The following is a 22,232-nucleotide window of genomic DNA, read 5'->3' on the forward strand; positions in this document are numbered from 1 at the left end:
AAGACATCACTTAATCAGCGCTGGCCCCCGGATCTCCCTACAGGGGCCGTCCAAACCGGCCCCGGCGGGTCCAGGAACCTGATTACTTAAACAGACAAGAACCAGGGCCAAAAGAGAGCCTGATTGTTTGAGCAGAGACTGGATGTGGCCGTCCCACCAAGACGATCCTAATCGAGGGTTTTGGCTCTGCAGGTACCGTGAGGTGGTTTTGTGACCCTCTGCGAGTGGCTGGTGTGTGTGTGTGTGGTTGAGATCAGGCTTTTGGAGGAGAGATGTGGAGTGGTTCAGTTGCTCTAAGGACGCCTTCGGACAGCTCTGGCTTGTAAAGTAAAGCAGTAAACATCTCCACCGGAGGACACGCAGCTCCGAGTCAACCTGCAGCCAGCAGCCAGCTCTTTATGGGTCCAAGAATTAGTTCTTTTAAAATATAATTGGCCGCTCCGAGGGGCCCCGGAGCCGTAGGGGCCTCACGTGAGCTTGCTGTACCAACGTTTTAATAGACCGTTAAAGAGCTGTAGCAGGTCCAGATCTGCTCTGGTCCTCATTTAGAAGAGGAAAACCCCTGTGAGCAGAGCGGTTATATAACAGTCAGGCAGCCAATCAGGAGCCAGATATCCACACATCACTAGTTCAATGTGACTAAGTACATTAAATGTACTACCAATCTGAGGTACTTGTACTTTACACCAATTATGGTATGCTCTATCACTCTAAACATATGGTAAATTTATTAATAATACGCTCCACCAGTTAAAAACACTCTGCACCAATTAGGAAACGTGATGAAATAATAATAAAGATGCTCCAATCAACTGAAACAAATGTTCTGAACAGTGAAGTCAGCCTTTAATTCAGTTGAAATGAAGATGAATGCCGCTGAAACTCGTCTGGAGCTCCGTGAATCTGATTTACTGCCGACTTTCTCCTTCAATAAAATCAAGATGGATGCTCCTCTGAAGCTTTTTATGTCCTCGTCCTCTGAGAGCTCAGTCTGTCGGACCAACTGGCCTCGAGAATCCCATGAAGACGTTAAAGAGCTGCTGACTGACTTCACACCATCACTGCCTGAAAAAACAATGGAACATTTGGAAATGTTTTGGACACCAGTGAAGTTTCATTCTTATTTCCTCTCTCGTGTGGTCACACATGCAGCGCTGAACACTGATATTCTTAATATTCATAACCTGCTGCCTTTTTAAAGGATGATTTCAGGTATAAGTTTGAGTGTACATGTGAGAAAACAGCTTCAGATCTCCTCGACGAGGCCACTAAGGAACTAAACGTGAATCAAATCCTTAAATGAACCGTTCCTCCTGAAAATAAGCTGAAGAACCCCTGCTGGGTCTGGATCCTGGTTCAGTCGAAGTTTCTGTAACGAGGGTGTGATGAGCTGACAGATGTTTCGGACCTCCCGTTGTTTGATTCCTGGGATTTATCGATGCAGAGATCCTCGCTGATGGAGACTTAAAGACTGGAGAGATTTATGAGGAAACTGATCCAAGTCCTCATACTTGACTTTATCGTTTAGAACCGACGCTGGAGACCAACATTCATCATCATGAGCCAGACTTCACTTTATAGTAAAATACTTGCAACGCTACGTCTGTTGTTGTTGGAACATGCAGCAGCTAGAGAGCCCAAACCAGAGCTAAAAGAAAAGGCTGTTGTTATAGGATTACCCTTCAAACCCTAAACGGCCCTCGAACCAAAGTTGTGTCAAAAATTGCACTCAATCTAAAGTGTTCACAGACATGAAACACATGTTTTTAGATCCAGTGTGACTGAACTGCTCTCAAGATATCATTATTTCTGATGTCCATCGTGAATAAACCGTAAATCTGCTTCAAAATCAGAGAAAGAGACGCTGCAGAACTTCCCTGAGAATCCTCCTGTTTTTCAGTTTCCTTCAGTGTCTCAGTGATCACTAATAGTTGTCTGTCCGTCCATGAAGACACTGCAGACAGGAGCTGCTCACAGCTGATTCAGCTGCTGTAATGGAGATAGTTCTCATTTCTTATTTCTCAATTCCGTGTGTTTGCTCATCTACAGAGCAGGTGATGCTAATCTTCCAGTGTGACTCTGTCATGTAACCCTAACCCAAACATCCTCATGTGCAAATGTGTCACAACCCTTTCTTTCTCTATAGCTGTCCCAATATGCCCAATGTGAGATCTTATTTAGTGGCACTTAATGCACATCAGATGACATGCAGCTCATTTACATCTTTAGTTGCTAAATGGGACAATTGCAGCAACGCAGAATGTTGTGGCCCTGAAGGTCATTCGCGTCAGACTTGTCCCCGACAGTCGTGTAAACGGTTGATATTTAGGAGACACACATCCAATAAATGTAGCAAATGAGAAGTAAAAAGTGTTAAACAGGGTTCGGAGAAGTGACCGGAACAGAGCCACCAAACAGCGACGCTGGTGTGTTTCGCTCGGAGAGATGTGTGTTTGTGTTGTCTTCTGTCATCGCCCTGCTCTCCACATGTTTCCAATCTGCTGCTCTCATCACCGTCATTAAAGAGAAAATTAGATTACAGTTCAGAGCTCTCTGCAGCCGGGGAGGCCTTCGACGACCAGGGCCTCCATCCAAACCGCCACCGCACTCACTGAGCCAGGATCGGCCTGGAAAACGCTGCCGCTGATTGGTCCTGGCAGGTCTGAGCAGCAGAGCTGGTTGGTTGAGAGTTCAGAGTTGGGTTAGGACACACAGGAACATGTATGAAGATTCCCACATACCAACAAACACACACGTCGGTAATCAGTGGAACCAGTAAACAGGCAGCTTCGAACTGGAAACTAGACCTGAAGCAGCCACAGAGGAAATGTTGCAACACATCACTGAGGAGATCCTTGAAAACTCATCAGTGTTCCTCCAGCGTTACATCTGTTGTTGTTTTTGTCTGAAAGTGGAATATTTAGCAGCTAAAAAGACAAAACCAGAGCTAAAAGAAGAGGGAATATTGGACCTACATTCATCAGTGGCTGTGACACACAGATACTTTAAATCCCTTTGCGCCTGATTGACGCAGTTTGCATCAAAATCGCACTCCTTTTGGGAGTCGTAACTCAGTCAGATCTGAACACACAGGCATGAAACACGTTGTTGATTCAGAGTGAGTTCCACTTCCAGAGGAGATCATTATCTCTGATGTCCATCCAGAATAAACCTCCAGAAATTCACTTAGAAATCAGAGAAAAAGATGCTTCTTACAGCTAAAGAACCTGCCTGAGAATCCTCCTGTTTTTAACTTTCCTTCAGTGTCTCAGTGATAGTTGTCTGTTCGTCCATGAGGACGCTGCAGGCAGGAGCTGCTAACAGTATCTTTGGGTTTTGGACTGCTGGTTGTTACAGCTGCTCTTCAGACAGTGAACCTCTGCTGTGGATGATGTTAAGACTGTCTGACTCTAATAGTAAAATGTAGAAATGTTTCCCTCTCTGCAGCTCTACGGAGCTTTTTAGCCTCTTATAGCTCCTAGTTTTGGTTTTACGGTTGCTGCTTTATTGTTTTCATCTCCTAAACACAAACCGCTAAAACACGTTGACGGACTTTTTCAGAATATTTTCACTTCCTGACTGATTTTAAGATTTCGGATTTCTTCATATTTCCGACAGGTCTCAGATTATCTGCCTCCATAGCAACAATTTATTTTGATTCTTTGAGCCCAAACTGATCCTTTTAAAGTGTCCATGTTTCATTTGTGTTTCAGGTTTGACGCTCCAACAACTCGGCAACCCAGACAGGGGACCTGCTTCTCTCCTGGTGCATGTTGGGAAAGACTCCCTGAGACCCTGACAGGAAGAAAGTAGGTAAATAAAGCAGGTACATCTTTGATAGTCAACATGTTGAATTCATTCAGAAACACTCAGCAGCAGTGGAGGAAAACCCCATAACGTCACCAAACCGCACACTTTAACTCCACATCTGCTTCCAGTCAGAGCAGCTCTCCTATCAGGAGGTTTTAATCTGCTCCAGACCCCACAAACTTACTGTCCCCACCCGCCCCGCCTCCACACCCCCGCCGAGGAAACAAACCTCCCTGCAGCAGATGGATTATGCAACAAGCTGCTTTTCTTTATGTTCAATAATCAGATTTTCAGATAAACAGAACTGAGCATTTACACTGGAACAATTCACTGTATGGATGTTAACTCATAAATACTACATATACATAGAAATATAAATGGAATATACATGGAAATATACACAAACGAATTAAAAGGGATGAATTCATTCTTCCAGAGGCCTCATGTCACGAAGCTGCTGGGACGACAGCCCTGATGGGTTCTGTGTTTTCATTGGCTGATCAGCTGTTTGTGTCGTGTGTTTAAAAAGCATCATGGAGGCACAGAGTGGAGTATAATATATCCAGCTCCCTCATATTGATTTATGTTCGTATTCAAATGTAAAGAAACTAGAATCCCGCTAGAATCTCAGTTATAAAGCACCATGTTTGAGTTTTCGGGCGTCCTTCACCTGAACTCACCTGGTCTTCAGTCTGTCAGGGGACTCTGATGTTAAACAGCAGGACGTCTTATTAATGACACCTCTTTTGTCTTTATGGGATGGATGGAGCTTCATATAAAGACTCATGACTCACTTTACCAGACGTGATTAAGTTACATAACAACAATAAAGAGCTTTATGTTTTCCTTTATAACAACAAGCACTCTGCAAATGTCTCGTCAAAGAAAACCACCAACATGTTTCAAACAAACGAGAGCTGAAATACAGACAAACAAAATGTTCGCTCGGGTCTGTCGGGTCCTGACCACCTCGTCAGCAGCTCATCGTAGCCAAAAACAACATGTGCCTTTACAACCGGGGCGTAAACAACCTGGACATAAACAAACGGGGCGTAAACAAATGGGGCGTAAACAAACTGGACGTAAACAACCGAGGCGTAAACAAACTGGACGTAAACAACCGGGGCGTAAACAAACTGGACATAAACAAACGGGGCGTAAACAAACTGAACGTAAACAAACGGGACGTAAACAAACGGGACGCAAACAACCGGGGCGTAAACAAACTGGACGTAAACAAACAGTGCGTAAACAAACGGGGCTTAAACAAACTGGACGTGAACAAATGAGGCGTAAACAACAGGATCGTAAACAAACAAACGTCTCAATCAGTCCTGTCGCAGATCTCTCCAACTACAACCAGTACACCTGGTCTGAGACCAAGGATCAAGGAGGCTGCTGGTGTTCCTGCAGCTGGAGCATGCGGCCCCGTCCCCACACACACTTTGGTGCAGAACCAGGAACTGTTTTTAACAATCTCTTAACATCTCTTTTTTTGAATCTGTCACTTTGTTCTACGGTGACTGCTGAGGCCAAAACGCATGTGAGAGCAAAACCAGAGCCCAGCGTGGAGTTCAGAGTGCAAGACTCTCAGGAACTGTCGGCACGAGGCGTCCATGTGATGTCACGTGACGGGTTGGAGGCATGTGTTACTGCGACACCTTCCACCACGATGAAGACGTCTGTTCAGTGTCAGAGCTGCTGCCGCTGCCTTCACTGAGCACCACAGAGTCCGGAGAAACCAGCTTCCCACTCTGTTTCACCAACTGTTATAACTATAACAAGAATAATCTTTATTTATAGCACCTTTTCACAAAGAAACACAGTAAAATCAATACATTATAAAGGCATTACATTTTATAACAAATCAGATAAAACCAGTAGTGAGAGATAGAAAATAAAAATCTCAAGTAAAATCAGGATAAACTGTTTTCAGGAGAGATTTAAAAGATGTTACTGACTCATCATCCAGTTGTTGTGATGTTACCAAAAGAGGAAAATCTGTCACTGAGTCACAAAATACCATCATAACAGTAAAGATTTAAGAACTAAGTGAATATTCAAAACCTCTAATACAGAGCAAGAAATACAAAACTCTCATCTAGCGCCATCATCAGGTCAACACGATCATGTGTGCAATACCTCAGCTGGACTGTGTTTACTGCTAATTAGCTAATGTTAGCAGCTCAAGTAAGATGGTTAACAGTATACATGCTAAACATCAGCATGTTAGCATTGTCACTGTGAGCATGTTAGCATGCCGTGGTTGATTATACATGTGAGAACACACAGTATATTGTTCAGCCAATCGGCCGCCTCACCGTGCTGAGGCCACGCCCCTCGCAGGATGAGAATTCCAAAGAGTTAAAAGTGTTGGACAGACGGACGTCTTCACCTCCAGCTGCATTTTAGAACAAAACAACAGAAAGTCAGCTGTTGCTTCATGTCACCGTGTTGATGTTGAATCTCCTGCACCTGGTTTGGTTTATTGTCCTCTGAGAGTCCCCAGTGAGTCAGTGGGAAACCCTCGGAGTCTACAGTGGGGGGTCAGACTCTCCCACACTGATGACTCATAACGGGGAAACCCCCAGATCTGAACTCGGATCAGAATCGGAGCACGAGCTGAAACACTGACCCAGAATCAAAGATGGGGCGAAGTCTTCACCTCCTCCTCTTCTTCCAGACATTCGTGTCCTCTGTCTCTCTCTCCTTTTGTCAGCAGTATTTGGATGCGGCCGAGCCGTTGCCATGGTAACGCTCCCCGTTTTCATGATGCTGTCGGGCGATGTGTGTGATTTGTGATTGGGGGGATTCTCTCTCTGGTGACATAACGAGCAGTTTTGTCGTTTGAGACGAAACACAGCTTCAGTTTTCAGTCCGATGCCCTCGACTTTAAGGACTAATGATCGTTTAGTTGATTGAATGTTTTGTTTTGGTTTTTATGTCGACGTCAAGCAACTAAAAACAGGTGTAGCATCCAGCTGGAGCTTTCCAGAATCAATCATTTGTACTTTAAATCCGTCTTATCCCCGTCTGCACTGTAAAAGGTTTTTCTTTCAGTTTGTTGGACAGGAGTTTGTGTCGGAGCAGCATGAGTCAGTCCGTCCAGTTAGGAAGGAGAAAACACAAGCAGCCAAAAACAAAACGTATAAAACACTATTGTTGCTGCCTTCATATTTAAAAAAATGACAGCGTGCTGTTTTACAGCTGCCAAACTGGTCACATCTGGGCCAGACTCTTCCTGCTGTCAGTGATGTAGATGGTGAACAAACCTCCAGCGTAGTTTCGTTGCCCCGTGTGGTCAGCATCCAACTCCAACAGACAAGTGTTGATGGAATTCTTTCCCGTGAATGAGGAACTCCCAGTAAACATGAGTCATGGTCTGGCATCGAGTAGGTCCCCAGTCCTGGACCACGAGTGCTGATGTTATGCCGAGACAGTAAATCAGCAGAATCACTTTGCTGTTAAAGCTGCCGCTCGTCCAGTTTCCTGTTTACTGAAGGTCTCTCAGATTGGTCTAGACAAGTGAAGAGGTTTGACTTTAGCATCCCGGCGCTAATGGGTTCCTCGCATAATAGTAGGTTATCAACACGACGTCTCAACAGGAAACAACAAACTTAGCATTTTCAAAATGTTCAGTTTGGTGTCAATAAAGTCGAAAGTCCTCAAACCGACATTTCAACAAGCAGATGGTATTTTATCGGCAGTGATCCTGGATCAGCTGCAGACCTCTGATTTAAACTGCTTTAAAAGTATTTTCCATGGAAATCCGTTGTTTTTCCTCCACATGTTGGATTTTTTCTTGTCTTTTATTTGGGAAACAGTTTTTAAAACTGAAGACAATTGAAGGGAAAGTGAGAGGAATCAGTATTATTGATCTTTCAGCCTCCACAGAAGCCACCGGGAGTTAGAGTCCATGCTGACTGACTGGTAATAACATGTGAACATGTGGTCATTAAAGGGTCTTCTCCGCCGTTCAGAGTGGACAGGAAATGAGGCTGGACCAATGTTTCCTTTATCACAAGAGAAACAGAAACTTTCATTCAGAAATACGTTGTTTAGATCGAGATGTAAATAATTAGCAATGTTCTGCTTTTCTCTGGTTTATGTCACAGATCGATGAATGTCTTTGGGTTTCAGAATCAGAATCAGAAATACTTTATTGATCTCCGGGGGGAAATTAGACAAATTCGTTTTGGACATTTGAAGATGTCACTGGACAGATGAACAGAAAAGAGATCAAACACATTCATGATTTTACTTAGCGACTAAAAAGGCGTCTGTAACAAACATCTATCAGTCTCAATGATGAATTATTATCACATAGATCAGCTCAGCTCAGTCAAGTTTAGTTTAAAGTAAAATTTTCATATCAAACCAGAAACATTTTGATCCGTTATTAAATATTATATATATGTGTGTATATATGTATATGTCAAATATTCTTTTCCTCAAAATGATAATGTGAATATAAATACCTCAAAACTAAAAGAAAAGTGCAAGATTTGAGTAAATGTACTTTCAACAATTCAACACTAACAAAATGCAAAAATGAACATTAAGAAAACGAAGGAAAGCTGCCAACAGAAAGTGATTCTTTACAGAGAAGCTAAATATTACAGATTAATCATCAATAACAGAAATCATCACCTCAGGTCGAATCAAATAGAAAAGTTTTTGTTGCTCAGCTTTCTGAGAAATGGATTTCTGCCTCCATCTCGTGGCAAAACCGCATTACTGCTTCAAGTTGAGTCTGTAGTAAAACTAATTTTCATCAGTTTCAAAGTGAAATTATGCAAATTATTGTAATGATTTTCACTGATCTTCAGATTAAAAAGCTACAAAGAAATGCTAAAATCAAACAGAATATTTGTATTTCATCAGAAGGTATGAGTTCCTCTAAATGTGGAGGAGCGGTTACTTGATATTCAAAGTAAATGCAGATCTATTTTCAGAGTTTTACTCTTAAACAAAACGTTTACTTCTAAAGTCTTGAGGATGTGCAGCCAAGCAGCCAATCAGAATCGAAAACAAGCGAGGCTGCTGTTAATGTCTGTGGGTTCAGATTCAGTTCAGAGCTGTGACTTTTGACGAAAGGTGATGAAAATCGGGTGTTTTAAAGTATCCATGATCCACGTTAACATCAAGAATATTGATCAGAGGAGCTTTAAGAACCCTTTCTCTTTCCTCCTTTTAGAAGAGATTGAGTACATCAGTCTCTTCATTATGAAGGTTAGAGTTGGGTTCTGGTGGCGAACTTGTCGCTGTATTTCAGGTCTCTGTAGGACTCGGAGCTGGTCGTCCTCCCCGAGGTCTTCCACAGACTGTACGTTGTGTTGTTGAGCTGGATGTTGACGGACGAGACGTACTGAAAAGACCGGGACACGGCAGCTCTGAAGGACGACTTTCTGGCTGTGAAGAGGATGAATATCTGAAACCCCTGAAAACACGACAGCACGAAGACAAAGGTTAGCCTCTTTATTTATTCCAAACTCAATAACATATTTATATAAATTCTAAAAGACGGTCAAAACCAACACACCTGTGTAGTTGTACAGAGGCAGAAGACAATGCTGAAGACCAGGTGGGAGTGTCCTGTAGTGACAAGCACCAGGTATCCAAGAGTCCAGGACAAACCCAGTAAGACCGCCAGAGAAAAATTGATGAGGAACTTCTTCCTCAAAGTCCAACGATTGCTGCTGCTCGACAAAAACAAGTTGGTGAATTAAAAACAGAAAAGGATTTCAAAAGTGTTTTTCACAAACTTTGTTTATTTTCTCGAAATATTACAGCTTTATTCTCATAATATTGTGACGTGATTCAACAGCAGCCCTAATACTTCCTCAGAAATGACCCCCAGTGAATTTCAAGTCCTGTTTCTTGATTTTGGTGCAGCGATCCGTCTTATTCTGTCTGTTTTAAGATACTGGTGTTTCTGAAAAGTTGAAGTTTGTGAACACATGCGATTGAGATGACAGTTTGATGAGATGACGTCAGAGAGGACGGATAATGAGACATCTCGTTACCTTTTCAGGTTGGGGTCTGTGCTGCACGTCGTCAGAGAGACCAGAACCAACAGTACGATGTTGTAGATAAGAATCAGACCGACTGGAAGGAGGAAACCCCAAAACATCGGCTTCCCAAAGTTAAACTGTTTGGCCTTATCCAGAGCTGCAAGCCAGCAACTAAATAACAAATAAAACATATGAACTGTGTTGAAGACAGAAACTAAACGTGTCAAACCTGCGACGTACAAGATCTGATCAAACACACAGAACTTATTTAAATTCAAATTTAGATCCAAAGTTTGAAGACTATTAAAGAAGAACTCAACTCTTCCACAAGTGAAGTGAAAAAGGTGTTGGATAATAAATTCATGAAATGATCTAATTGACCCACAATTCCTCCTGTCTGTATCCCAGAGGACTGTCAACCCTGTAGGTGGCTCCCAGTGTGATCGCCATGACGATGGCTGGGACTCCTAAGAGGAGACAGGAAGTTCAAATGACTTTAGATTCAATATCTAATCAAAAAACAAGTCACATATTTTCTTCCAGAAGATCAGAGAAGTCATGTCGAATCGGATGTTCAGATTGATGCCACTCTCATGTCTGTATGCTGGTTAGCTTAGCTTAGCATAAAGACTGGAAACAGGGGGAAACAGCTAGCCTGTCTCTGTCCAAAGGGAACAATGTAAAAACAATTCAGTTTTATGTGTCAGGATACTCTAATAAAATAAAAACAACCAGTATACGCTATAATGTAGTTATAAGCAGATTTAAGTGTTTCTTAATGTACTTGTTAACAAGTATAACCCCTCCTGTGGACAAACAGAAGTATACATGTTTGTATACTGATTGTAAATGATAAATAGTGGAGTTAAACTAAAGTGTTACCACAATTATTATCATTATCATTATTATTATTATTGTTCTTGTTATGATATACCATCAGTGTACAAGAATAAAAGAAAAACACATGTGAACAACAGAATTACAGCAGAAAACAGAAGAGATCTTTAAATCTCGTACCCCATCCCACAGCGAGACTGACTTTAGTCCAGTATGGAGGAAGACTGAGGCGCATCGTCCGGACCAGCAGCACCAGCTGAGTGCCGTACACGCTGTTCCACATGAAGGTGGCCAACAGGAAGAAGTGAAGCAGAGCCACCACCGCAGAGCACGAGCCCCGGTCCGGCTCCACGTGTTCATCGGAGTCCGGGATGCTATTGGTTAGAGCATTGACCTCCACCGGAGCATCGTTCTGTCTGCTGGAGTTTCCAACTCCAGAGATGAAGGTGATGATGAAGGCCAGCAGGCTGATGTAGATACACAGCAGAGAGATTCTGGAGCTGCTGTTGTTCTGCCCCCCACGAGAGTTTCTCTGAAAGCTAGAGAGAGAAGATTTGAGAAAAAGTTGAAATATTTTGAGAATCAACTGAAGGAAACATAAAAACAGGAGGATTCTCAGGCAGCTTTTGCAGCGTCTTTCCTCTCTGGTGTCTGAGCGGAATTCTGGAGGTTTATTCTGATGGACGTCAGAGATGATGATCTCCTCTGAAAGAGGAAGTCACTCTGAATGATTCAACATGTGTTTCACATCTGTGAGTTCGGATCTTCACTGAGTTATGACTCTGAGAAGTAGGGAGATTTTTGATTCTAATTGTGACCGACGCCTTACGTCTCTCCCTGCCCTGAAATAAAGTTAATGTAGTGAAGTAAAAAGTGCAGTACTTAAGTATAAAGTATTGTTCTTAAGTACATCACTTGAGTAAATGTACTTGGATAGTTTCCACCACTGCTCGAGAGGATGGAAAGTAACAACCTGAATCAGGGGCGGTGAGGAAAGCTAGTGCTAAAGGAAATGCTAACCTAAATGCTAACTTCAAGAACTGACAGACCAAAGAGTGGTATTGTGTGGTAGTATTTTCTGGTGTGCAGCACCAGCAATACAATGAAAAAGTGTTTCTATATCATCAATAACAATATATTATATATATATATATATGCATAATGTCTTACTTCTCTTTAATGTGGTGAATGAGCGTTACAACCAAACCCAGAATAGAAAAAGAAAGTCCAACAATAGAAATCATATCCAGGGCTTCTGCGTATTCATATTTCTCTCTGAAAGACTGAAACAGAAACAGCATCAAGTTTACACCAAATGGTAATTATACAAATTTCAGTTTTAATCATCTCATTAACATGTTAAGTCCCACTAATAGTTCAACATCAGCCACAAAACAAGCTTCAGTCTCATGTCAGTGCAGACTTGATCTATTCACCCAGAGAGCAGCGAAGTTGGTGGTGTGGTTGCAGAAACATCTCAAGACTCCGTCCGAAGCGTTTCCTTTAGAGCAGCCGTCGGTGCTCCAGTCCTCCAGGCTGTAGTCCCAAAAAACACAGGCGAAGTCATACAGGGACGTACCGTTCATCATCTGAAACAGCAGCAGATACAACTTCTCTAGCTGACTGATACTTTTACACAGTTTTACCTTGTGAAAGAAGAAAAAACACTAAAATCAAACATCAGCTCCTGTGAGGAAAACAAGACCAACTAATCCTTGACGCATCTGTGTGGATCTGCATGTCACTGTACGCTCAATAACTGTGCATGAGCAGATCCGTCTCTGTCCACATCTTTGTTCTTCAGCCAAATACAACAAACAAAAGAACCAGGACACAATCGACCGATGGAGAAAATAACCAACACATTAACTGATAATGAGAAGAGTCGTTAGTCAGCCTGATCATCTTGTGACCCCTCAGATTTATCTTGTGAAGCTCTGTCCTAGAAGACCTGACTGAATATAAGAACAGGTCTTCTAGAATCTGATTCAGAGTCAGCAGACTCTGGGTGTACAGTGTAGAAGTCCTGTTTCAGTCAGTAACCTCATTATCTCATCGCGTTTCTACACCAATTATAGTTTCACATCAACAGGAGATAATCCCACAGTGGCCACTGTCATGATGAGTCACCAGTAGGTTTATCTGTGCCATAAAAACAAACCATTAACAGTTCAACTGAGACGAACTGTGACTTCTCACCCACACCCACCCACACACACACACACACCCACACACACACACACACACACACGGTGACATTATTGGGTATTATCTCAGTATTTAGTGACACTGCAAATAAAAAAGTCAATCATTAAATATATATGAAGTAAAGATATTGTGTGAGGTGAAAGGGACACATGCATGCAAAAACCACACTCCTTTCCGAATCCGTAACCCAGTCCAAATCTGAACACACCGATTGAAACACATATTTTTAGATTCACTGTGACGTCCACTTCCAGAGGAGATCATCATCTCTGATGTCCATCAGAATAAACCTCCAGAAATCAGAGAGGAAAGACGCTGCAGAACCTGCCTGAGAATCCTGCTGTTTTTAAGTTTCCTTCAGTGTCTCAGTGATCAGTGATAGTTGTCCGTCCATCCATGAGGACACTGCAGACAGGAGCTGCTAACAGCTGATTCAGCTGCTGTAATGGAGACCATGTGACTAAATGTAAATAAATATAGGGGCTCAAGTTATAGCTCACAGTATCAGACTTTGAAAACAGGCCATTAAATATATTAATATACATTCAAAAGTTGTTAACAGAAGCTGCTTTTCTTACTGTTGGTCTGAACTGCATATCCACGTGTTGCGGCACCACACTGCGCTCCTGACCTTTGACGCTGGCCGACAGGACCCTGATGGTGGCCCGTCCCCGTCTGTGGCGCCTCGACCTGAAGAAACGGTCGTTCTGGTAGAGGACGAAACCCAGTGAGACGTTCGACGGCTTCTGACGACTACTGACAGCTTCTTCAGACGCAAGAGAAAGAAATCTACATTGTTATTAGTAGAACATTTGTAGAATTTGGTTGTGTACAGGTAGCTTTTTGCTAAAATAATAAACAAGCCACAGCTCTCCTCTTCTGTTTTAAACAGCCAACTAGTAAAAAGTGCTGTTGTGTAGTTTTGTTTCATTGAATCATTTCAGCCGTTATACCAGTTTGTGAATTCACTGAGTGCAGAAAACTCACCCGGTGGGAATCGTACGTATATCAGGGCTTCAGCTATGAACCCGTTTTCGACCACAACTGTTGACGTGTTGGTGTTCAGCTGAATTCGGTTGGCAACGAAACTGCCAGACGTGCCTAAACACACAGAGAAACAGAGTTGATTATGTTGACTTTAAAAGATGACACAAAATGCTCTGATGCTAAAAGTTATAAATGTTCATTTTTTACTTCACAATCTGACTGTATATTTACATGTCATATCAGAGTAACTACGATTACCAGTTTTTGACTTAAATACTGTTCAAGTTATGATTACGACTGGGAAACGCAATGTCCAACTGACACTTAATGATCAAACCTACTGTTATTGAAATGCTGGAAAAGATCAGCAGCACGTGACAAGAGAATAAAAGAAAAAACAAAGAGCAGGACACAAAGCAGAATAATGACTGTTCAAATCATAAAACCATAAAAAAAGCTTCACTGAACTCTTCATCCAGAAGATTAAATAACACCACAGCTGCACCCTGATGTGGACTTTGGACTAATTAAACTAGATCACATCATGTCGACCACAAGATTTAATTTCGACTGTCTCAAACTTGTTATCAAACCCGTAGCAGGAGAATATCGTATTAAGTAATGGGCATCCTGGTGGTGTGGACAGAGCTTTGAGACAGCATTTAGACTTTAATGTTGTTTTATTTCATGGGTCCATAATTTCATAATAGTTTTCTTGGAAGAGAAGTTGAAGCGACTGTTATTTCTGTTTCATTACACTGACCTGAGAGAGAGGTGAACTGGACTCCCTGAGTGTCAGCAGCAAGGATTTGTGCCGACTGGATCACCAGGTTTGGTTGAACCACCTGACTCTGAAACGTGTTGAGACTTTGGCTGAGGTTCACAGAGAGCTGGTCCAGGGTCACCGTGAGGCTGGATGCAAAGAGGGGACACAAAATACACATAAATATATAGAAATACTAACGTCATCAAATTTGCAGGATAAAATACTTGATGTGTGAAATTGAAGTCTGAACTGGACTTTAGGCCCTGCTGTAACTGCTCTTTAAGTTTTAGACGCCTTCGACCTTCCTGTGAGTATCAAGGCTTTTATTAATTACAGATGAAGCTGGTGTAATGCTGTGTTCCATTGATGTGGGACTTGTAAATAGCGTTGTGCCTGAAAACAAATATGGACACTTCATGTCATGTTCAAGGTAATTAAACCCTGATTTACTCCTGAATCCCCCACTTCAGCTAAAATCCAACGCATTTCTGTCATCTGAAAACCTCTCTCCCCAACTTTTGGCTAACATAGGTCAGTAAAGGCTGACATTTTTTACCTGGAACACATATGATGAGATGTGGACAAGTTGGCAGTGGCAGATCCCTTGCAGTAATTATAACAGACATAAGATTTGTTTACCCCAGGGTAGCATTGTTTTCCTCGCTGTCGTACTGTGTGCTGGCGTTCAGCAGTTGGCTGACTGTAGCTACTGCTGCCACCCTGACAGTCTGCAATACAAACATTAACACAGGACACACCCGTTCAATGAGTATCCTTGGTGCAGCAAAATATATCTTAAGAGTGATTGATATATCCAGTGGATCTAAGAGTGTCAGTGAAACTCAGGTTTAAGAGTTTCTTCTGGTTTGTTGTGACAGTGTGAAGTGACAGTTTGTACCTCTGTGGCGTTAGGATACAGCAACAGTGTGTTGGCGATCTGAGCCGCTGCTGTAACGTTCTCAGCCGTCAGCTCTTCAGGTTTGGAGGTCAGAATTTGAGTGCTGGTCGCTAGCATCTCTAAATCAGCTGGGCTGGTAAGCTGAGAGAGGAAAAACATTTGCTTTCATTCATGAATTCCTTTTCTGAATCTGTTATCTTTGATAGCCAAGCATTTTAGTTTTAGTAAAGATGTAGAAAGGTAGCTGTGGGCACATCCGCTCCTATATTTAGGCCAGGTAAATCTGGAACTGGTGGTGTCTGTGATTGTTTTTAACAAATGAACATTCAGCCTTTTCTTCACTGTTAATGATATGTAATTCTCACATTTTGTTGTAAGTCGCTGAGCGTCTGGTCACACTGGAGGACCTGTGGTGGATGGTCGAAACTCTGTGATCCGTTCTTGGTGGAACATCTGGTTGAAGCCTGTGGTTTACCAGCTGGATAGAAAGATGGAAGTTAAAGTGTTGGACACAAAAGCACCAGTATATTATGGTATACCTGATGGATGGATGTTAGATTGATAGGTTGATGGAGATGGCAGTAATTGGACTGATACCTTGATGGATGTATATGTAGATTGATGGTTGGAAGAAACTTACCACCACTTGTTCCTTTCGGACAGATTTCCTCAGAATATGCAAACCAGCCGATGGGTGTTTGTGGGAATTTGAATCCAACCAACTCTTGTGCTCGGCAGAAATTTTCTAAGAGAAGTTTAACAAAAGATGAGCTGCGTTTTTGAAGATTTTGACCAAATAATAATCTGCTTCAGGTGTTGATGTTTGATTGAGTGCATGTTAGAAGTGGGTAAACAAGAAGTCTGAAAGTTTCTTCAGACAGAACACGAGGCAAATTTTAGAGTGGGCGCAATTTCATATAAAGTCAAAGAAAGAATCGAGTGGAAGCAAACAGATGCAAATTTGCTCTGGGCAGCTCGAACTGAGGCAAAGACAAGATTGTGGGATTTGAAAATGCCTCAAGCAAAAAATGGGGGCTTTCCCAATTTTTAGATCAGCTCAAGAAAAAAATCAGAAACAGCTTTCAGTAATTTAAATAATTAGAACATTTTTTTTTTTTTGGAATGTACTGCTGTTGCTAAACCTGACTTACCTTCAGAGCATGTATGTCCAGTCCATTCATCAGGACAGATACAGACACCATTCAGTGATATCCCACCATTATCACAAACCAGAGGAGTGGTAGAAGGGGGAGTAGTAGTGGTAGGAGGAGGATGAGTAAAAGGAGTAGTAGTAGTACTAGGAGTAGTAGTGGTAGTAGTAGGAGTGGTAGTAGGAGTGGGAGTGGTAGTAGTAGGAGTGGTAGTAGGAGTGGGAGTAGTAGTAGTAGAAGGAGGATGAGTAGTAGTAGGAGGAGGAGGAGGATGATGAGTAGTGGTAGGAGGAGGATGATGAGTATGAGTAGTAGTAAGAGGAGTAGCAGCAGTAGTAGTAGTAGGAGGAGGAGTTGTAGTAGTAGTGGGAGGATAAGTAGGAGGAGTAAGAGGAGTAGTAGTAGGAGGAGTAGGAGGATCAGTAAGAGTTGTAGCAGAAGTAGTTCCATCGGTTGATCCAAAGGTAGGTTCGTAAGCAGTACTGGTTAGATCAACACTGATAGTAGTACTAGGGTAGTCAGTCCCATTGGTCAGTTCAGTAGTAATACTAGTAGTATTGAAGTATTCAGTGTGATTGCTTGAGTCAATAGTGGCAGTTATAGTGGGATAATAAGTAGTATTAGGAAGATCAATGGTGGGATCGTAAGTACCATTTGTAGGGGTAGTAGTAGCATTAGGATAATAAGTGGTATTGCTCAGATCACTGGTGGTAGTAGTTGTATTGGGGTTATACATAGTAGTGTTTCGACCAGTCGTGGGGTAGAAAGTACCAGAGGTGAGATCATTAGTAGTATCAGAGGGGAAACCGGTAGTAGTACTGGGATTGTTAGTAGTTTCTGGACTTTCTGTTGTTACTTCAATATTTATTGAAGTACTTTCTGATCCGGTGGGTAGGACAGTACTCTCTGGTCTCGTAGATAGAATAGTACTGTCTTGAATAGTGGTTAGATAAGTACCTCCTGGAGTTACAATAGTACCTTCTTGAACAGTGGTTAGATTAGTACCTCCTTGCGTTACAGTAGTACCTTCTTGAACAGTGGTTAGATTAGTACCTCCTGGAGTTACAGTGGTACCTTCTTGAACAGTGGTTAGATTAGTACCTCCTTGCGTTACAGTGGTACCTTCTTGAACAGTGGTTAGATTAGTACCTCCTGGAGTTACAGTGGTACCGTCTTGAACAGTGGTTAGATTAGTACCTCCTGGAGTTACAGTGGTACCGTCTTGAACAGTGGTTAGATTAGTACCTCCTTGCGTTACAGTGGTACCTTCTTGAACAGTGGTTAGATAAGTACCTCCTTGCGTTACAGTGGTACCTTCTTGAACAGTGGTTAGATTAGTACCTCCTTGCATTACAGTAGTACCCTCTTGAACAGTGGTTAGATTAGTACCTCCTTGCATTACAGTGGTACCTTCTTGAACAGTGGTTAGATAAGTACCTCCTGGAGTTACAGTGGTACCTTCTTGAACAGTGGTTAGATTAGTACCTCCTGGAGTTACAGTGGTACCTTCTTGAACAGTGGTTAGATAAGTACCTCCTTGCATTACAGTGGTACCTTCTTGAACAGTGGTTAGATTAGTACCTACTGGAGTTACAGTGGTACCTTCTTGAACAGTGGTTAGATTAGTACCTCCTTGCGTTACAGTGGTACCTTCTTGAACAGTGGTTAGATTAGTACCTCCTGGAGTTACAGTGGTACCGTCTTGAACAGTGGTTAGATTAGTACCTCCTTGCGTTACAGTGGTACCTTGAACAGTGGTTAGATAAGTACCTCCTGGAGTTACAGTGGTACCTTCTTGAACAGTGGTTAGATTAGTACCTCCTTGCATTACAGTGGTACCTTCTTGAACAGTGGTTTGATAAGTAACTCCTGGAGTTACAGTGGTACCTTCTTGAACAGTGGTTGGATTAGTACCTCCTGGAGTTACAGTAGTACCTTCTTGAACAGTGGTTAGATTAGTACCTCCTTGCGTTACAGTTGTACCTTCTTGAACAGTGGTTAGATAAGTACCTCCTGGAGTTACAGTGGTACCTTCTTGAACAGTGGTTAGATTAGTACCTCCTTGCGTTACAGTTGTACCTTCTTGAACAGTGGTTAGATAAGTACCTCCTGGAGTTACAGTGGTACCTTCTTGAACAGTGGTTAGATAAGTACCTCCTTGCATTACAGTGGTACCTTCTTGAACAGTGGTTAGATTAGTACCTCCTGGAGTTACAGTGGTACCTTCTTGAACAGTGGTTAGATTAGTACCTTCTTGCGTTACAGTAGTACCCTCTTGAACAGTGGTTAGATTAGTACCTCCTTGCACTACAGTGGTACCTTCTTGAACAGTGGTTAGATAAGTACCTCCTGGAGTTACAGTGGTACCTTCTTGAACAGTGGTTAGATTAGTACCTCCTTGCGTTACAGTGGTACCTTCTTGAACAGTGGTTAGATAAGTACCTCCTGGAGTTAGAGTAGTACTGTCTGGAACAGTGGTTACAGTCGTACCTTCTGTAATTAGCGAAGTATTTTCTTGAACAGTGGTTACAGTAGTACCTTCTCGAACAGTGGGTAGATTAGTTGCTCCTGGAGTTTGAGTAGTACCGTCTGGAGCAGTGGTTATAGTTGTACCTCCGGGGACAGTAGTTAGAGTAGTACCTTCTGTAACTACAGTAGTACTTTCTTGAACAGTGGTTACAGTAGTACCACGGGGGACAGTAGTTAGATTAGTACCTTCTGGAATTTGAGTAGTATCTTCTGGAACAGTGGTTACAGTAGTACTTTCTTCTTGAGTAGGTAGAGTAGTACCATTATAAATAGAAGTGGGTTGACTAGGTGGATATGCACTGGTAGTAATAGCAGTAGTACTGGGGAAGTCACTAGCATTGGTTAGGTCAGTAGTTGTTGTAGTAGTATTGGGGAAGTCTGAAGCAGTGGGTAAAGTAGTAGCTATTTTGGGAAAGGACGTTGTGTTGTTCAAATCACTGGTGATGGTAGTAGCAGTATTTGGGTCGTAAGAAGTAGTGGTTTGTCCCGTAGCATTGGTTTGGTCAGTAGTAGTAGTCAAAGTAGGAGTAGTAAAAGGAACAGTCGTAGTACTAGAAGTAGTAGTAGTAAAGGGAACTGTAGTAGTAGTATTAGTAGTAGTAGTAGTAGGAACAAGGATGGCAGTTGTGGTAGTAGCAGGTATTGGGGACACGGTGGTGCTGGTGGTTTGGTCAGTGATATTAAATGCTGATGATGTTGTGGTGGACTGTGCTCCAGTTCTAGAGGTGGCCAAAGGAACAGCTGTGAGGAGACACATAAATATTACAATGATTAGTTTTTAGGAAGAAGTTGTTATTGTGGTGGTCACACTGTGCACCAACTTTAAAACAAGGCAAAGAGTCCACAGTCATGCTAGCAACTCTGTGAGGCTTTACTTAGACACAGCAGTGCTGTGAGCTACATGCTAACACCAGTATACTAACATGCTCACTGTGACAATGTAAACATGCTGATGTTCAGCAGGTATAATGTTTGCCATGTTCACCATCTTAGTTTAGCTAGTTAGCGGCTAATTAGCAGTAAACACTTGGTGTTTGGTCATAAATCAAACTGTTAAAATGTTGACCTGATGATGGCGCTGGATGAGGAGTCACCAAATCACCAAAGTTATTACAAACCTAACCCTGAGGGGATGGATTGTAATAACATGACAATCCATCTCATAGCTGTTTAGATGTGTCAGTCTGGACTGAAGTGGTGGACTGACAGACCTCTATTGAGCTGTGCTGCTAGTGTGGTTAACAATGAGTTATTCTCGTATTTTTAATTTGTAACACAAATGAATTTATGGCAACAAGGGGATGCACATAAATTGTTAGGTGGAATATTTTTAGATTATGTTATCTCTTATAATGTCAATAATAACCCACATTTATAAAATAACTCATATTATGAATCTCTGAAAATTAATTTGCTAATATTGCAATTTTTAGTGAATTACCGAAATCCAGTTAAATTAAACTGAGAGCAGTTTACAATGAGAAGTTAAAACAATTAATCAGCGCACTTATTTGTGATATATTCAGTATTTTAGGTCAAATTGCCCAGCCTTACATTTTTCCACTTCAGTTATCACTTTGCAGCTATAAAGAAACTAAACCAACTAATACTCTAACTTACAAACAGCTGCAAAGTCCTGTTGAAACGACCAAGATAAAAACTGAAGTTTTCTTACCCAAAGTGAAAATGAGCAAAAACCAGAAGTCCATGTTGATTAACAGCTTCAGATCAGAGACGTTGGCGTGCTTTTACAGTCCACTTTATTCAATCTACTCATGTTGTGGTGTTTGAGCTGAGCTGTGCTACAGTGGAAGTGCCAGTGTGATCATATTTAGCTGAGTTACTGTGCATCATAAAGAGGGAACAATGAAATCATAAAACAGCAGCTCAAAGTTCTTTTATTAACTGTTCGACTCAATCACGTCTGATGGCACATGATTTTATCTGGAATCAAAGTTCATTATTTTATTCCACTTTTATCATTTTTGATCACATCTTAATCTTGTATGTCTGTATATTTTACTTTTTGTGTATGTTAAACCATTTTTTAATCTTATAAATCACCTGTGAAGCACTTTGAACTACACTTACCAGTATGCAAGGTGCTGTATCAATAAAGTTTAATTTGTTGATTTATTGGAGGTGAAATCAGACACAAAAACAACCACGAATCAGTGAGTGAAGCCTGAATGTCAAATCTGTAGCTTCTGTAAAGTTTTATGATTGTTTGTTTGATTTGAAAAATATGATCAATCACCAAAAGGGAAACTGTCTCAGCCACTGACAATAAAACTAAAGTTGTTGAAAATGTTGCACTGTGCAACAACTTTAAAACCCAATTAGGATTCTAAAGCTGCGCTGCTAACATGGCTAAAACACCAGCTACAACTGGAGTTGCAGGGGATGTTTTTGACCACAGGGGGCAGCAATGAGACTACTTCACTACCTGAGAGAGGCAAAGGTGCCGCATTTCAAAAGTTACTTGGACGAGTCACATAAAGGTGAGATTTTTTCTTTCTGTGTGTTTTCGGGTATGAGGACTAAGTTTTGGTAAATGTACGTCTGATGAACACCACCTCTGATGAAGAGCAGAGCACTTTAAGCTGGAGTAGTTCCCTTGAATTAGATAGATCATAAAGTAACTTTATTGTACTTCAAGCTTGTTTCAACAGTGAAATCACACAAATGAAACAACAAAGCACCTCTTTAGACAACAAGTGTTTCAGCCTAAAATATAAACCGCAGCAGACGTTGAGACATAAAAGCCGCTGACATACTGTATTGACGATCTCTCAGTCTCGGCCCTCCTGAGTCAACAATGAGGTGGACTGAATGTTTTACGTCTGAACCAATCAGCTGTCAGATATCCAGTTGATCACTGATTAACCGTTCACTGTCTGCTGGAGTTTGGCTTCATGTGACATACCTTTTTCAAATATTTAACCCCAACAAGCATCAAGCAACCAGGGACCAGGAACCAGGAACCAGGAACTAGCTGTGACTTTACTGCCATCTGTCACTTCAATGTGAGT

General features: G+C 41.8%; 1 protein-coding gene across 1 annotated transcript; it reads right to left on the bottom strand.

The window, feature by feature from the left end:
- Positions 1-9,043: 9,043 nt before the first annotated feature.
- adgrg7.1 (adhesion G protein-coupled receptor G7, tandem duplicate 1) lies at positions 9,044-20,909 on the bottom strand. Its single transcript, XM_070930922.1, has 19 exons — positions 20,876-20,909; positions 19,285-19,941; positions 17,371-17,508; positions 16,672-17,112; positions 16,161-16,265; positions 15,886-15,998; positions 15,521-15,661; positions 15,262-15,350; positions 14,594-14,768; positions 14,198-14,210; positions 13,857-13,970; positions 13,448-13,635; positions 12,098-12,250; positions 11,832-11,944; positions 10,842-11,200; positions 10,210-10,291; positions 9,837-9,995; positions 9,353-9,509; positions 9,044-9,250 (listed from the first exon to the last, which is right to left on the bottom strand). The coding sequence occupies exons 1-19, from the start codon at positions 20,907-20,909 to the stop codon at positions 9,044-9,046; spliced, it is 3,438 nt and encodes a 1,145-aa protein (XP_070787023.1).
- Positions 20,910-22,232: the final 1,323 nt, after the last annotated feature.

Source organism: Enoplosus armatus, chromosome 24 (assembly GCF_043641665.1).
Source record: "Enoplosus armatus isolate fEnoArm2 chromosome 24, fEnoArm2.hap1, whole genome shotgun sequence".
In the NCBI taxonomy this organism is placed as follows: domain Eukaryota; kingdom Metazoa; phylum Chordata; class Actinopteri; order Centrarchiformes; family Enoplosidae; genus Enoplosus; species Enoplosus armatus.

What these genes read in the sequence shown, in the direction of transcription:
- adgrg7.1 (XM_070930922.1), bottom strand. Translation starts at nt 20,909, where the DNA reads ATGGACTTCTGGTTTTTGCTCATTTTCACTTTGG. An exon ending in TTTGCTCATTTTCACTTTGG is followed by an intron (nt 19,942 to 20,875) that starts GTAAGAAAACTT and finishes GTCTCCTCACAG; the next exon opens with CTGTTCCTTTGGCCACCTCT. An exon ending in TCTAACTACTGTCCCCGGAG is followed by an intron (nt 17,509 to 19,284) that starts GTACAACTATAA and finishes CAGAAAGTCCAG; the next exon opens with AAACTACTAACAATCCCAGT.